Genomic DNA, 15,768 nt, shown 5'->3' with positions numbered 1-15,768 from the left:
TGTCTATATTTGAATGTATCTACTGTTAACAGAAACAATGAATTAGACTTTGGCAGACACAAAATGAGAGACCATTCCCTTTTGGCAGGTTTTCAGTGTAACTGAAACAGCCTAATTTGATCTGGAGCTATCTTTAGACATAGTCTCAGTTATCAGTAGCAGCCAGGAAAATGATTTGGCTGGTATCTGGCTCACAGGACTCTGGTTAATGTTGTGTTTGACAAGTCAAACAGGGTCAAAGGACTTCATCATTTCATACATCACACATCAAGACTCTAGGTGCTTTGGGAACACAGGGACCAGTTTCCCTCCTTTTTTGTGTGACTGTGCCACAGGAACTGCAGCTGATTGAGTTCATAACTGCAATGCAGTTATAAGGAAAGCTATATGAGATATAGCTGCACTGTGATTGGTCCAGACAATGCAAGTGATTTGTTGAATCTATGAGCGCAACAATGGAGATCGCTCTTCTGGGAAAAAATGATAAATTTCAGTGAAACACATCAAATAAAAAATTTTTAAGTCACAGTAACACCCACAGTATATTGGACCTCAGGATGGATGAATTATAATTTAATTTTGACTCATCTACCAGCTGCCGCTAGCTGTACACTTCACCATGAGAAAAAAAAAAACATTAAAGATATGTCTGCATTTAGTAAGCTTAAGTTCTGAGAAAACAGTTCAAATGTCCACAAAAATTTCATTGCATTTAAAAAGACATTTAGTTGATGACATAACACTAGAAAACCCAGAGATTTCTTACCCCTCTACCATGCCCAGAGTACAGCCAAAAGGCTGCCCGGTTTGAAATTAACAATTCAATGGCCAACAGTTAGCCCCTTTACATTTGTAAACACAGCCATTACCTGCCGTTAGCTGTTCAAGCATACTCCTTGGGGGGAGGAGTGTGCTTGAAAAGAGCCTTGTAGGGACTCTGCTTTCTACTGTGCTGTATAGTTTCACTCACCACAAACGGTATATGTGCTTTTGACCATTTCTCACATTTTCATGTACCCTTTATTGAGCATTGGTCATGTGAGTTTTCATCGTCATCACACTATTGTACGCCCAGCTTGCTTTCAAGTGAGAGATTATCACGTTTCTGTTTCCACAAAGGCCAAAAGGAAAGCATAATCAAGTATTTCAAATGAGAGATAATTACATTCCTTTTGACCTGGGACCTACAGAGCTTCCTCTGCTTCATCACTCTTGACATGCTTCGAACTGTTCAGGAGTGGACTGTTCAGCATGGACGTCGGACAGAGGAGAGCAGTTGGTTCATGGCCGTCCCTGAACTAATGGCGTTTATTGCCATTCTTCTCTTGCGAGGGGTAATTAGACTTCCATCACTGCGTGACATATGGTCTTCAAAACTGGGACACCCACTGATCACCAGGATCATGGCTCGAAACCGCTTCCAAGACATCATGCAACACCTACGCTTTGATGACATGGACACACGTAGTGAACGAGCTGAGACTGACAGGTTTGCTGCAGTTGCTGATATTTGGAGGTCTTTCGTTTCCAACTGTATCTCATCCTACAACCCAGGCAGGCACATCACCATTGATGAACAACTTTTTCCGTCAAAGACTCGCTGCTGTTTCTTGCAATACATTGCAACAAAACCGGACAAGTTTGGTATCAAGTTCTGGGTGGCATGTGACCTGAAATCTAAGTATGTGTGCAATGTCATCCCATATCTTGGAAAAGACCCCAGTCGTCCTTCTGGAGAGAGACTTTCTGAAAATGTGGTGATGAAGCTGATGGAACCGTTTATGGACAAAGGAAGAACTGTGACCACAGACAACTTCTTCACATCACTATCACTGGCGCAACGACTGCTCAACCTGAAGACCACTCTCCTTGGCACAGTCAATAAGATTCGACGGGAGCTTCCAGGTTCAGCAAAACAAGCTATGAACCGCCAAGAATTCAGTACTCAGGTGTTTTCAACCTCTGGTGTCACACTGACTGTCTATGCGCCTAAACGGAGAAAGACTGTCTGCATCCTCAGCAGCATGCACAGCGTGGTTGAGACTGAAGACACACGAAAGAAGAAGCCAAGCACAGTCACCGACTACAATAGCATGAAGTGTGGTGTCGACGTGATGGACCAGATGGTGCGAGAGTACAGTGTTCGCTCAGGAACACGGCGATGGCCAGTCGCTGTGTTCTACAACATGATAGACATGGCAGCATTGAATGCCTATGTGCTTTATCAGGCGTGCACTGGGGTGCAGGAGAGGAGGGTGGACTTCCTGGTGGAGCTTGCCAGTGAGCTTGCTCAGTCACATTTGGGAGCCAAGAAAGTCAACAAGGAGAACCTTCTTCGCCAACAACCTCCCACACCGGACCAAGGGAAAAGAGCAACGTGCCAGGTGAACTGTCGTTGCAAGAGAAATCACGCTACTGTGCGCTGTGTAGATTGCTACAGGTACACGTGTGGCAAATGCAGAAAGGAGGTGGCATGGCAGTGCCAAGTCTGCTCAGACAATGCAGGTCAAAATCACTGAGAACATTCCACCATCATGGAACATGTGAAATTTTTGTAACTTCATTGCACTGAGTGTTTTAAATGTCAATCACTTCACCCACATACTGCACTGATTTATTTGTACACTTTCTTGCATCTATAAGAAAAGATTCCTTGTTCAAATCTTGTACATCAGAAATAAAAGTCATGAAGGAATGAAAAAGACAGACTGTGTTGATCTCTTGCTTAAAAAAGAGGGTAAAATAATTTTCTGATCATAATGTGAAAATATCATTTGTCGTTGCAGCTTGCTAGACAGGTTGTGCATACACTGGTCTTAGAAATATTGTGCTGAGCATCTCCACTGTGCAGGGGAAGCTGGTGGACTTCCTGGTGGAGCTTGCCAGTGAGCTTGCACATTCTTATTTGGGAGCCAAGAAGGTGAATAGGAGAGTGAGAGTGAGCAACCCCCCACAACTTGGCCAACGTGTGGGGGGTTGCTCACAGAACATCTCATTTACAGAACAATAGTGTCGTTCACACCTGAGTTAGGACATTAGCTAAAACTAATCCCGCCATTTGGCTGAACTCTGGGCATGGAAGGTAGAAACGCCAAATGGCGCAGCTTTGGTTTTTCTAGTGATAAAGAGCACATTTCATGTACTTTAGAGAGCGACACCTACCTGTTGATCTCCAGTGAGTGCACGTTGTATCTGCTCTCAAGTTTATATTTGCCAGGGTAGGCAAGTGGGTCTATTGCCACATTGTTTTTGTGCCTTGGAGTGTGAGGCAGAGATGCAGCAGAAGACAGACCAAAGGAAACAGAAAGACTTGAAGAAGATTTATACAATGAGGAAGAAAACACTGAGTTGTAAAAATCTCAGAGGAATAAGGAGGATGTTGACAGGACAGAAAGGACAGATTTGAGGTCATGTTGTGGGTGATGTATGTTTGTGGCCTACCAGGTGACCCGGGGATCGGGCCAGCCACTGACAGTGCAATGCAGCCGCACACACTGCTTCTCCCACACAGTGTGGGAGCGAGGTTTAATCACAAACTCTGGGGCGTGCATCAGGCTGTCTTCGTTCATGCGCTTGAAGTGTTCCTCGTGTTCATGGATCTAAAGATAGCAGAGTAAATCACTCAGGACAGTTTCCTCTTTGCAACCAATAACCAGCTTAAATAAACAAAACTATTCTCCATGACTACAAGAGGAATTGACAATGCATGCCTGCATTAAAAACACAAAGCTTTTGCAGACAGATATTACAAAATCCACATCTATCTTTATGTGCTTTGCACATGCAAGTCATACAGTATGCATTTTGCAGTGACAGGCATTATAAGTGTGAAAACATGTTGCTTATTATGTCATATGAATAGTTGAGGGTGTCTTGTTGTTTCCTGTCCAGCACATAATATGACAAACACCACTCGGATACTGCTTGCTTGTGTTTTAAGAAACATGAGCTCCTGAAGAATTTATTACCCACTAGTGAGGTTGTCTGGCAGAGTGGAGACAGATAAATGCAATGAGGGGGTAGCTGTGGCTTCTATGATGCTCATTGAATAGCTGGATAATGCTTCACATAATCACGCACAGACATAAATAACTCCCTCATGTAAGGAGTAGTCATAAAAACCACTTATCCACAGGCACTTGACATTCCTAAGCACTTCAGCAATTAACCGTGGCCAGTTACGCTACAATGGAAACAATTTAAAATTGCTGTGAGGCTGAATAATAAGTTTAAGAAGTGGTTTAATTCACTGTGATGGGAGAGAAAAACAAATCATCATGGGATGTTTTAAATGAAGATGGTAGGATGTAATGTCACGACTGAGATTCTTCTACTGTGGCTGTACAAGCACAAAACCTGTGATGCTTTAGTGCACTTGTCTACTGTGATGTCAGACTTGTGTAAAGTCTTTTTCTTCATAAACTAGAGAAATCTATCTGTGATAATACAAAAGAAGCTGCTCGTCTGTTACTATACGTCTACTAATGATCGTCCCCTGTAAAACTGAATGGGCCAGCTTGTGTGGTCCCTTAGGTTAATGTATGCTGTGCATTATTACAATACCTTGGTATATTACTGGTGTTGCAATAAATGGAAGTCTGTGATAAATGTGATATTAAAGAATAGTAGTGAAATTAAACTGATAATAGAAATATAGTTAAATTGATTTAATCCCAGCTAGTTAAATCAAGGTTTTTTTTATGGAAGCCAGTTGTTTTTAGGGTCAAAAAGAAGTACCAAATAATTTTGTTGTTGAATAATTAAACCATAAATTAAACAATTTGTTCTCTTTGCAAATCATAGTTCAGTGTCCAGTGTTACTAGCAGGCTGCGCTCCAATAGAAAGTAGAACCCCCTCAGCCAGAACATGGAAAACCAAATTCTATCAGTCTGAAATGATCACCCTTCTTTAAAAATGTAATTATTAAGAGTAGTCAGGGAAGGGTGAAATGGATGTTGGTTGTGTATTTATATTTAGTCACACCAAACAACCAGTAGCCAAAAGCCACTCTGTATAGCCAATCATCCATGTCTGCTTGTACAAAACAAACACTAAGACCCAGATATATGATATAGAACTAAAAAATATTTCTCTCCATGTTTTTGGAAAATCAACATGGCATCTTGTTTGTTCTGAAAGCAGGGAGAAATCCGACACTGACCCTTTTTTTCAGAGAGATGCGCTCAGCCGACTCACGCATGGCCTCCTTCCTGGAGATCAGCTCTGACCTCTCCATCTCCACACCACTGGTGAACAAATTCCTGCGGGCCATGTATGCAGCAGAGTCCCTCACTCTGGCTTCCTCTGTATCTGATAATCCTGTAGCAAACTCTTGACTATGGGATAGATTTGGGGAGTAAGGCATAGCATTAAAACTTAAATAATTTTGAGAAGAACATTCTTGGGGTACCAGCACTACATGGTGAACATTATGTTACCTGCCCCTGAAGATAGGCACTACATAGCCGATGATTTGGTTCTCTTTGTCCACAGCCAAGTAAGTTGGCTTGGCTTTCTTGGGTAAGGGGCTTAGTCTGCTCTCCTCCAGTCCAGAGTGTGAAGACACTTTAAGTCTGAGACACACAGAACACCATCAGCCTGGCTCACAGCCAGACAGCGCAATACGTCATAAACATGTGGATGAAGCCAAAGCCAGGAACTGATTAGTTAGATTAAAGGAAAGTTTTAGGAATAGTTTAGTTTTTATTGTAGTATTTTCAGTCAGGCACCACACAGTTTGCCTATGTGAATACTATCTGTGGGTCTGGGAAAGTGGGGCACGGGATTTGCAGGATGAGATAACAAGAACTTGCTAAGGAGACAAGGGGCAAGAAGGGTGACAGGTCAGCTGCCCACATTTTTCCTGTATCTATCTGGGTCAGTGAGCTTTTAGCTCTGACTGTGTATGTTCACTTGACTTCCTAAGAGTATGCTTACAAAAAGAGCCAATAACTGCCTTACTGTAACCACCCTGACTGTCACATCATCACATCATAAGCCAGAAAAATTGTACTTCTTTTTTTATGTTTTATTGGGAAAATTTTGGAGAAAGAGAAATGAAATAGTTCAGCTAAGTGGTATGTTATAAATGGGAACTGGACATATAAGTTTATACTTCTGCCTACTCTTTTTTTAAATGTGAGGGGAGCAGAAAGTGTGAAGGTGTAAATATTATACATGTCAGAACATGTTTGAAATACACTATCTATCCCTCTAATCCTGCTCTCCTCATTGCAGCACACATTTGGGTGGTGATGACACCCCCTGCTATTAGTATGACAGCAGAACTTAGATGTTGGTAAAACTTAAGCCCTCTGACCTGTTCGCACCCACCAGGCCAGTGTATTTAAAGATTTAACAGATACTGACAGGATCACTGTAAAATGTGAGTTTTCTTTTCCCTCTGATATGAGAAGCTCAGTATACTCCACCCTGTAAACATCAGGGAGAATGCATAAATGAGAAATGACCAACTAAGCAAATGTTTTTGTTGCATCACTTTCTTTTTATTTAACTAAATATCTTTGAAAAAACAGCTTTCTGCCTCCCATGAATGTATCAGATAAAACTCCCGTTTTAATGTTGGTCAAGATATAGCCTTCCTTAAGAAACACTCTGCATCTGGCAGATGTAGTCATCAAAATAGACAACAAACCAAGCAATATTAGGAAAGAATAAAACATTTATTGTCTACAGGAGACAAAGAGAAGCAACTATATTTACAAAATAATCAATACTAGTGAGGTCAGGTGCTGAGTTCTAATGAGGACCCAGCTGATAAACTCCCCTCTTACTGTCACTCAACAATTCACAGTTCAGGATACCCTGCTATTTGATGCCACAAACCATGAGTCTGCCATTATATAACAGTGTATTTCATTGCAGTGAATCTAAAAGATTTTGCTCTGTAATTGCTAAGTAGTTGGCAACAAATTTGCAAATTTGTAATTACTTGGGGATGATTGCATTAAATGTAATGCTTACCATGCATAAAGGCATGCTGAGCATTTCTGCTGCATGCAAAGAGCCTCGTGCAGGATTCAAAGCTGTTCATATAACTATAAAGACCTATAATCCTCAGCTGTGTATAAGTGTTGATCAAAGCAAAAGAAAACTCAAGGGGGAGAAAGGTTGTTACTTTGTGTCAAGGAAAGATGATCCCAAAGCTGGGACAGGGTAGTGATCCTACAAAGTCGATGGAGGTGAACCTGATCAACCAGGGTGGGAAAAGTGGAGGTGTTAGGGAGGTAGTAGGGCTTTCCTGGGACACAGAAGTGGATTGATGAAAGTATAAATCTCCATCTTCCTCTTCCTTCCTCCTCCTTACCCCCTGCTCCTGGTGGCGGCAAAGCTGCTGCTGCCAGCAGTGTATCTGCTGCTGGACTGGTAGTGGCTCATTTTAGACTCTGCCTCCAAGCTGCGGTAGCCACGATCATAGTGCCGATGGTGCTTCTGGTAGAAGGGTATAGATCCAGACATGCTGCTGGTCGCACTTCGTACGAGCCCTTAGTATCTTCTTGTCTTTCTGTTTGTCTTGTTAGTGTTCAAGAGCAAGTGGACTCACTGTTAACTTAATACACAATAGGTTTATCATCACTTTGACTCCAAAAGATTTTTAATGCTTAAAACAGCTCCAACTCTATTAAAGGTGTTCTAGATAAGACTCACAGTCAAAAAAGAGAAATTACATAAAACTCTCAAACTCAAACCTGCAATAACATCTGTCAAGACATATACATTTCAGGCAATCAGGCACTTTCTCAGCATGCTTAGTCAGACATATGCACCAATTGCAACCTGACATAACACATCTTTTCACCACAGTGGCCACTTACTCTGGAAAAAATCCCTCAACTTCAAGCTTTAAATGAAAAGATGGTCCAGCTCCACTTTAACAGCTTGATATCCCAGCAGACCCACAGGTAGGTACGTACAGTGCTGCGGTCTACACAACAAAAATAATGTTGGCCCTTGCTAGAGTGTCCAAGCGGCAGTCACAGCCTTTTATGGTGAGGGTGGAGATAAATATAGCTGAGAGCAGAACTGAGGGGGTGAGCGACTCGACTCCAGTAGTGCAACACATTTATGGGCGCAGGTCTTAATGCCAATGAGCATAACTGCCTGATATTTAGGTAAACACAAGGCTGCTTATAGGCTTTCATTATTTTGTATAAAATGTCATTTTGCCTTGGTGGTGTTTTTAGTGAGTGTGCATTCACCTTAATCATGGATACTTATTAGTCTTCTTTTATTGATATCTAAAATACTTTCAAATTGTGACATCGGACAACGTTTCTATTAGATTGATAGATCCTCAATGTTTTGTTTTCTATCTTACATTTAACTTTTATCTCATACTTAATTTTTTTCTAAAAACATTAGAAAAAAAATCAAAGCCCTCGCTGGCTCATGCCCTACAGTTCTCTAGCACTAAGCTCCAACAGCAATTGTCCTGGCTTTGTACTGCTGCAGCCTCGGCTGTGACTGAAGCTAACTTTAGCTATGCTATTGTTACTTGCTTTACATGCAACAGATGCCAGTTACTTTCTCCTTGTCACTCTCTGGTTCAGCCTCACTCTCATTTGTGGAAGTACACCAATGTCCCCTTTTGTCCCCTCTGGTCATAAACAGCTCCTAAAAGAAAGTTAAATAAATCAAAGACTCAGATTGTAAGGGATAATTTTACATATACAATCGTCATCAACTTCTTCATGTCCTTCCATTAAAGAAAAGGCAAAACTCACACTAGTCACTGAAATTACAAGAATGAAAAAATAATAATAAATAATTTGCTAAATTACAATTGAGTGAAATATGACAATGCTTTTTAATGGAACTGAGTTGAAAAGAATACTTGCAAACAAACAAACAAAACTGTGCGGGACAAATTAGAGCTCTTACCTGATGAGCAGTGGGCCAAAATACCTGTCAACAGGTGCAGACTTCTGATTGAGATTTGTAGAAAACACTTGATTGCAGTGATTGCCTCAAAGGACTGTTCAACAAAATATTAGTCCACGAGGGACATCAGCTATATCAGTTTATCATGTTTGTGTGCTTGTCTTTTTAAATATTTCTATTGAATATGCATGCATACAGTGTATGACATTAGTATGAACCCAAATCAGCAGCTAATTTAATTATACACATCTCCCCTATTAGAATAAAGTATGCAACAGGCTAATAGGTGAGCAGATTTCATTTGGTTGGCTCGGGTATGTGGACACAGTTCTGGAAATTTACTTTAATATCAAACATCTGGAAAGTTTCCATGACAAAATATGTTGCTGAATATCTCTATGGCTTAAGTTATGAACAGTTCAACAATGGTCAGCATGATACTATACCTAAAGTGTTGTGGCAGCTATGTGAAATGTTAACCCATTATTAGATTAGCATTGCACACTGACTGCGCAAAGATACTAAGTAGGATTGCAATGCTTAATGTTTTTGAATGAGTACAGGATATATTTTATTGGTTCATTGTGCTACAGTGGTGTGGTGGTTAGCACTGCAGCCAAGAAGGTTGCTGGTTCGAACCTGGGGAATGGTGGCCCTTCTGTGTGGAGTTTGCATGTTCTCCCCATGTATGGTTGGTTCTCTCCATGTACTCCGGCTTGCTTCCACCATCCAAATGTCTAAAATTCTCCCTGTGAGTGTGTGTGTGTGAATGAATGGTTGTTTGTCTATCTGTGCTGGCCCTGTGATGGACTGGTGACCTGTCCAGGGTGTACCCTGCCTCTCACCTGTTAAAATGCTGGGATGGGCTCCAGCTTACCCATGATCCTTAATGGATAAAGCGATACAGAGAATACGAGGTAATTAATCACTTGCCATCATGACAGTTTTGAAATACTAATTTTATATTATATCCAATATTGGGGGAAAACAAAAACAAAAAGAAGGATTTCTGTTGCAGATTTTTTGCTGCGTTGTTTATCCTGTTGTTACATGACCCAATTTAAGCCAAGTTTAACAGCCTCACCTGAGATTATGAGAAGTTTGAGATTTTTGTGCTGATACATTATACTTAATTTTTTCCCAAATATCTCCGCTTTGGTCTCATCTGTTCAGAGGTAATTATTCCAGAAGAATTGTCATTTGTTCAGATGTAATGTTGCTGTATTTTTTTCTAGAAAGAAAATGCTTTTTCTTGGTAATCCCTCTAAATTAGCCTTACTTGTTCAGTTTCTTTTCTAATTGTACTGTCATGAACTTTAACATTTAATGTGCAAACTGAGGCCTGTAGATTCTGAGACATTTCTCTTGATTTATTTATTTATTTATTTATTTTTTGCAGTTTTTCTAAATTATATAAACTGACTTTAGGGTGAAATTGCTGGGACATCCACTCCTGAGAATAATGTCATCTGACTTCCAGTTATGAATAATTTTTCTCACAGTAGAATTATAAATTCAAAGTTGTTTGGAAATGGCTTTTGATTGGCAACAATAGTTAGTAGATTAATCACTTCAAATATATGTTTGCATTTGAATACAACAAAGCTGTGTGAATCCAACACTTCTGGGTGGCCTGCTGAGATAAGCTGTTCATTAAAAAGAATTCAACATTGTCACTGATCAAATGTAAAGTTGCCTTTGAAGACAGCACACTCCAGTGGTTGAATGCAGGAGTTTCAGCAATCAATAAACTGATAATGAACACTTAGTGGAATTAAACACTAAATTATGCCCTGCCATATCTGCAATTATTGATTTAGTGTATTTTCATTTGTTGTGACCATCAAAAGACATATTTTAGATTTTTTTTCCAGTTCTGTAGTCAGCATGTTTTGAGACAATATAATACATATTTATCTATGAATAATCATTCATCTAATTTTTAAGCTTTTGAAGAGACAGTAAAAAGGACATAAAAGCAGATGTGTCTTGTTTTAACCAGTGAGTCAACAGTTCCATATTTTCCTTCTGAAGTCCTGCAGCACTAAGCCTTTGTTTACAGCAATGCAGAACCAGCTGTTGTCTTAATAGCGCTGAACAGTATCTATAATTATCCATTGTGTCAACGGAATTCTTTTATTTTTTTTAAATTTTATTATAATTATATTATTATTCTTTTATTCTTTACACTTTGCTCAAAGAGGTGTAAGTGTTATAAAGGCTGGCATAACTCATCATTATAAATAAAGACAGCAGACAACAATTATAAGGCTTTATAAACTTTAAAAGCTAAAAGCTTTTTTTTTTAATTAAGTTTTTCAAGAACATCCCTTAATTAAAATGATGGATCATGAATTTTACATGAAGGTACTGTATATGAGTTATAAAATAACATAAAAACTGTAAGAGAGGTTACTTTGACTACCCCGCAATTTATTGAAAAAACTAACGTGAAACCTCATACTAATTCAGTTTTCCTTATTGGGTAGAAGACCCGTCTTCCCATGGGGATCACTAGAAATTTACCTGTACTTAAAGAGAGGGTTGTGCAACATAAAGGAGGACGTATTCTTTCTCTCCTTAAATGGGCATATCCAGGAATGTCTACGCAGGCTGGTCTTGAAGATACGCTTATCACCCCGGGGGTCGGGTTGTTTTTCCTGTATTTTATTAGCAATTATGAGCAAATATTTCTATCAAATTATTTAAATATGTCATAGAATATATATATTTTCAGCATTTGGATCGAAAAAAGTAATTCGTTTCCTTTTAAATATACAACAATGCTTTTATAGCCAGCGTCCACCCCCATTTTTCTGAGTTGGTTTGTTCTGATGTTTTGCACTATAATCAGGAAGTGAAGGGCGGTGGTTGAGAAGAAGAGCTGCAGCGGGCTAGTTGACAACTATCAGGCTTTTGTAAGGTACGACTGAGCTCAAATTATGTTTTATGTATTTTAAGACAATCAGAAATTATCTAACATTTATATTTGATATGGTAGTATCCACTATGAAAACTTATGTGTAAATAACACGCTAGCGGGCTCATTTTAGTGCTGAGTTAATACTAATGACAACACGGCTAGCTTTTAGCTCCGCGGCTAATGTCTCGATATCAAAAACAGTGGTATCAGGTTTGTAATAAAAAAACGAATATTTCCTTTTTGTAAAGTCAATTTTTAAAGTGTATTAACAGCTGACACACACGTTTTAATTGTTGTTTTCCGTTATGTGGTAATGTTTAATATGGTTACGTATAGGCCGCAGTGCATCCAGATTATAAGTACGTAGTAATGCTAGGTGTAATAAGAACAGGTAACTGGTTGTGCGAGCACACAATTGTTTAGCAAATTGCGTTATTCTGAGAAATGTGATAATTACGTATCACATGTTATTTTTTAACATTTGTTGACAAACATACACGAAAAGAAATAGCCAGTCCTCATAAGAAGTGAGTAAGACATGCCATGTTTTGCTTCAACAAAACACGACAATTGCTTGCAGTCATATTAACGATATTTCTATTTTTTGTTCCTGTACATATTAAGATAAACTTAATTGTGTAAACCTTTGTTATAATATCGTCTCCATTATCTATTGTACTCGTAAAATATTTGGGATAAATTAAACGTAAATCTTTTCTCTGTAATTAGAATGATTTCTGTGCATAAAAGCTTGTTGCACTTGCTGTCCACAGTAATACTGAAGTGTTAGTCTAAAGATGGGAAGTCCACATTCAAGACATTTCCTGATAAGGGCATTTGTCTTCACACCAGTAATTCTCCTGTCCCCAGTGACAGCAGGGAACTGACCAACCCAGAAAGATGAGGAACATTTCCATTTTTAGCTTATTGAGGGACATGTCTTTGGGGATTCGCTGCCAGAGAAGTGGATTACCCTGCCGCTGAGCTGTGGGCTGACAATTTTTTTTTTATTTTCAGTAACAGCATGATCTACTTTAACTTAGATGACATTGTTGCTTTCTCTGGGATGAGCTCAGGACTTTGCTGTAATGTCTTAATGTCATATCTAAATAAAATTCATGATTAAAATAGCTGAAGCCTAAAGAAACAGAATGAAAATACTTGTGCAAACTATAAAAATACTCACTTAAAAAACTCAAACATCAAAACTATTGCAGGTTGAAAATTTGAAAAATAAAATTGTATATATTATTTTTATTTTTCTGACTAATTATAGCATTAAAGGATGTTGGAAAAAAATTGTCATTAACTCAAAAATATTCTGGGCATAGGGTTTTATGGTTGATTTCAGTAAAAAAAAAAAAAATCCTAAATGTTCACATCTAGATTGGGTTATAAAGGATTTTATGATTTTTGAGCATAATAGCAATGGCTGTTTTTAAATCACTGAACTTTTATTAAATAGGCTTTAGCATTGCAACTCTATGCTTGCACTACTCTTTTTAACATGCCATCTTTTCTTCTTCCACAGAAAATAAAAGAAACAATCACAATGTCTAGCAAAAAGGCAAAGGGAAAGACCACAAAGAAGCGCCCTCAGCGCGCCACCTCCAATGTTTTCGCTATGTTTGACCAATCACAGATTCAGGAGTTCAAGGAGGCCTTCAACATGATTGACCAGAATCGTGATGGTTTTGTTGACAAAGAGGACCTTCACGACATGCTTGCCTCACTAGGTAAGTTACTGACTTCTGCTGTTAAGACTATGATATATTAAAGGGAATATAAAAGTGGAGATAGGGCTGTATCAGAGTTAATGTGCAGTTAGCTTAGTTGTTTTCTGTCCAAACAGAAAGGGTGGTTTGTTTCTGTATTGGCAGAAAACACCTGCTATAAAGGCTTAACTGTTGTTTAAAGCAGAGTGCTGGATTATCTGATGGAATTTGTCAGGCAAATACTCTTGGACTTCTCAGGCAGTCGACATAGAGCGCAGTACAAGATATACAGCATATATAGATTTACTTCCCATTTTATAAAAACCTGAAAAATTTGTCCTTTTAATTCAAAGTGTTTCTTATTAAATTTCTACAGGGAAAAACCCAACTGATGAGTACCTGGAGGCCATGATGAATGAAGCTCCTGGACCCATCAACTTCACCATGTTCCTCACCATGTTTGGAGAGAAGCTCAATGGTACAGACCCTGAGGATGTGATCAGAAATGCATTTGCCTGTTTTGACGAGGAGGGGACAGGTAAATTTTGACAACTGTATTTTTATTCTGCCTTACCAAAATGTCATGTTATTTATGTTATTCCTAATAATGTAATCGTTCATCTGATTCTGGACACTTTATAGTGTTGTTATGAGTGAAACAGTGTTTTAAGCAAAAATATTTTTTCACAGCATGCTTCTGGTGTTAGTTCTTTATATTTTTACCGTCTCACTTATATTTTTTCTTTATTTGACTGTAGGTTTCATTCAGGAGGATTACCTCAGAGAGCTCCTCACAACAATGGGTGACCGGTTTACAGATGAGGAGGTGGACGAACTCTTCAGGGAGGCTCCCATTGACAAGAAGAGTAACTTCAACTATGTTGAGTTCACACGCATCCTAAAGCACGGTGCCAAGGATAAGGACGATTAAAGAGCCATACATGATTGTTCCTCAGAGCCCCCCTTTGCCTCTTCCATCAGCTAGATCACCATGCTGCATGTCTCAACTCTCCTGTAAAAACCCAGTTTTAAACCAACCAAAGCAATAACTATCCACCTTTTTTGCTGTCAACTTCCAGTTTTGCCAAATGTTAACATCCGAATGAGTTTTTAAAATATCCTGTTAAGATGTGAAGTGGTGGCATTTTGGAAGATCCAATGGATACGTTTTTGCAGTTAAATTGGGTTTAGCTGAATTTTTACATTTTATAATATAAACTTTTTAAATAAAGCCCTTTATCAAGTTGTATTTTGCTGTTTCCCTTCCATAAATGATATCTGAAAAGAAAACTGCATCATTCTCTCTTTTTTTTCTTTTTCTTTTCCCCTGAGGTAAAAGATTCTTTTGCACCAACTTTCTCCCCCAAAGAATTTGTCTTGACAAGTCCACCCGGTCTTCTCAGTGAATTCATTTAGCGTGTGCTGGCTCGTACTGGCTGGATTCTTCTGTTTTTAAAGGGCCAGTGGGAAAAGTTGTTGGGCATATTTTGTGGCAGTCAAATTTCACAGTGTTCAATGACAAATGTGCCCAGGATCTGTGTGTTGTAGTGTCTGATATCTGAATCCATTTGGGGAGTGGCCTTAAGAAATAAAAAATTATCTAATAGATGTGTGCAGGCTCTGAGCTATCACACACTCATGCTAATCTTGTTGTATGACCTCATGCAGTTTGCGTTTATTGCAGTGTCAAAGCTCAATTTACATGATTCAAAATATTTATGACAGTGCTGTGCAACACTTGTCAGCCACTTGTCATTTTTATTTCTTAATGTATTGGCAGGAAAAGATATAGCAGGTAGTATTTTGTGTGAACACCTGCACTGCAGTACCTGTTTTCTTGTAATTTCTTTAAACAGTCTTCGGGAATAATTTTCAAGGCTCCTTTCGGATATTCGTTAACCTTTTCTGTCTTTTTTCTCCATTTTCCTGCCTTAAGAATGACATCTTGACAACTTGACTTCTTGGATCAACTGAAGAATCACAAATACTGGTGTAAATACTGTTCATTTATTTATTTATTTTAACATGTATTTAAAATGTAAATAACTTAGGTCTATTTACAACTGGAAGCTAATAATGTGCCTTAAGATATAATGTGACAGAAGACACTAAACTTGTTCATTTCAGGTGGGTATTTTATCTTCTTGGAAGCACAATGTAAAGAAATAGTGGGTGATCTTAGAGTGGACTAAGTTCACATATGTCCTTTGGATTTACTTTGAGAGAGA

General features: G+C 38.8%; 3 protein-coding genes across 6 annotated transcripts in view; 2 read left to right on the top strand and 1 right to left on the bottom strand.

The window, feature by feature from the left end:
- myom1b (myomesin 1b) overlaps positions 1 to 7,944 on the bottom strand; it is a 31,317-nt gene extending 23,373 nt beyond the window's left edge. Inside the window, exons 1-6 of one of the 4 annotated variants that reach the window (XM_041967570.1) lie at positions 7,837 to 7,944; positions 7,329 to 7,571; positions 5,440 to 5,574; positions 5,163 to 5,337; positions 3,442 to 3,599; positions 3,163 to 3,255 (exon numbers count right to left, since the gene is read on the bottom strand). In XM_041967570.1, coding sequence (XP_041823504.1) covers positions 3,163 to 3,255; positions 3,442 to 3,599; positions 5,163 to 5,337; positions 5,440 to 5,574; positions 7,329 to 7,480 — 713 coding nt within the window. In that variant the 5' untranslated portion in view covers positions 7,481 to 7,571; positions 7,837 to 7,944. The remainder of the gene's footprint in view (positions 1 to 3,162; positions 3,256 to 3,441; positions 3,600 to 5,162; positions 5,338 to 5,439; positions 5,575 to 7,328; positions 7,572 to 7,836) is intronic. The other 3 variants (XM_041967572.1, XM_041967571.1, XM_041967574.1) reach the window with 3 other exon arrangements.
- On the top strand, positions 1,190 to 3,120 carry LOC121628525. The gene is made up of 2 exons (XM_041967579.1): positions 1,190 to 1,786; positions 2,478 to 3,120. Exons 1-2 carry the CDS (start codon positions 1,218 to 1,220, stop codon positions 2,545 to 2,547), a joined length of 639 nt encoding a protein of 212 aa, XP_041823513.1. The 5' UTR covers positions 1,190 to 1,217; the 3' UTR covers positions 2,548 to 3,120.
- Positions 7,945 to 11,726: 3,782 nt separating the features above from the next.
- On the top strand, positions 11,727 to 14,789 carry myl12.1 (myosin, light chain 12, genome duplicate 1). The gene is made up of 4 exons (XM_041967580.1): positions 11,727 to 11,825; positions 13,357 to 13,561; positions 13,917 to 14,078; positions 14,299 to 14,789. Exons 2-4 carry the CDS (start codon positions 13,378 to 13,380, stop codon positions 14,469 to 14,471), a joined length of 519 nt encoding a protein of 172 aa, XP_041823514.1. The 5' UTR covers positions 11,727 to 11,825; positions 13,357 to 13,377; the 3' UTR covers positions 14,472 to 14,789.
- Positions 14,790 to 15,768: the final 979 nt, after the last annotated feature.

Source organism: Melanotaenia boesemani, chromosome 18 (genome assembly GCF_017639745.1).
Source record: "Melanotaenia boesemani isolate fMelBoe1 chromosome 18, fMelBoe1.pri, whole genome shotgun sequence".
Classification (NCBI taxonomy): Eukaryota; Metazoa; Chordata; class Actinopteri; order Atheriniformes; family Melanotaeniidae; genus Melanotaenia; species Melanotaenia boesemani.
The sequence above is the reverse complement of the archived record's forward strand: the minus strand, read 5'-3'. Positions and strand labels throughout refer to the sequence as shown.

Excerpts from the sequence above, each read along its gene's own strand:
- LOC121628525 (XM_041967579.1), top strand. The coding sequence starts at position 1,218 with ATGCTTCGAACTGTTCAGGAGTGGACTGTTCAGCATGGACGTCGGACA. Across the intron at positions 1,787-2,477 it reads CTGATGGAACCGTTTATGGA|CAGTGCCAAGTCTGCTCAGA; the intron begins CAAAGGAAGAAC and ends GAGGTGGCATGG.
- myl12.1 (XM_041967580.1), top strand. The coding sequence starts at position 13,378 with ATGTCTAGCAAAAAGGCAAAGGGAAAGACCACAAAGAAGCGCCCTCAG. Across the intron at positions 13,562-13,916 it reads CGACATGCTTGCCTCACTAG|GGAAAAACCCAACTGATGAG; the intron begins GTAAGTTACTGA and ends AAATTTCTACAG. Across the intron at positions 14,079-14,298 it reads TTTTGACGAGGAGGGGACAG|GTTTCATTCAGGAGGATTAC; the intron begins GTAAATTTTGAC and ends ATTTGACTGTAG.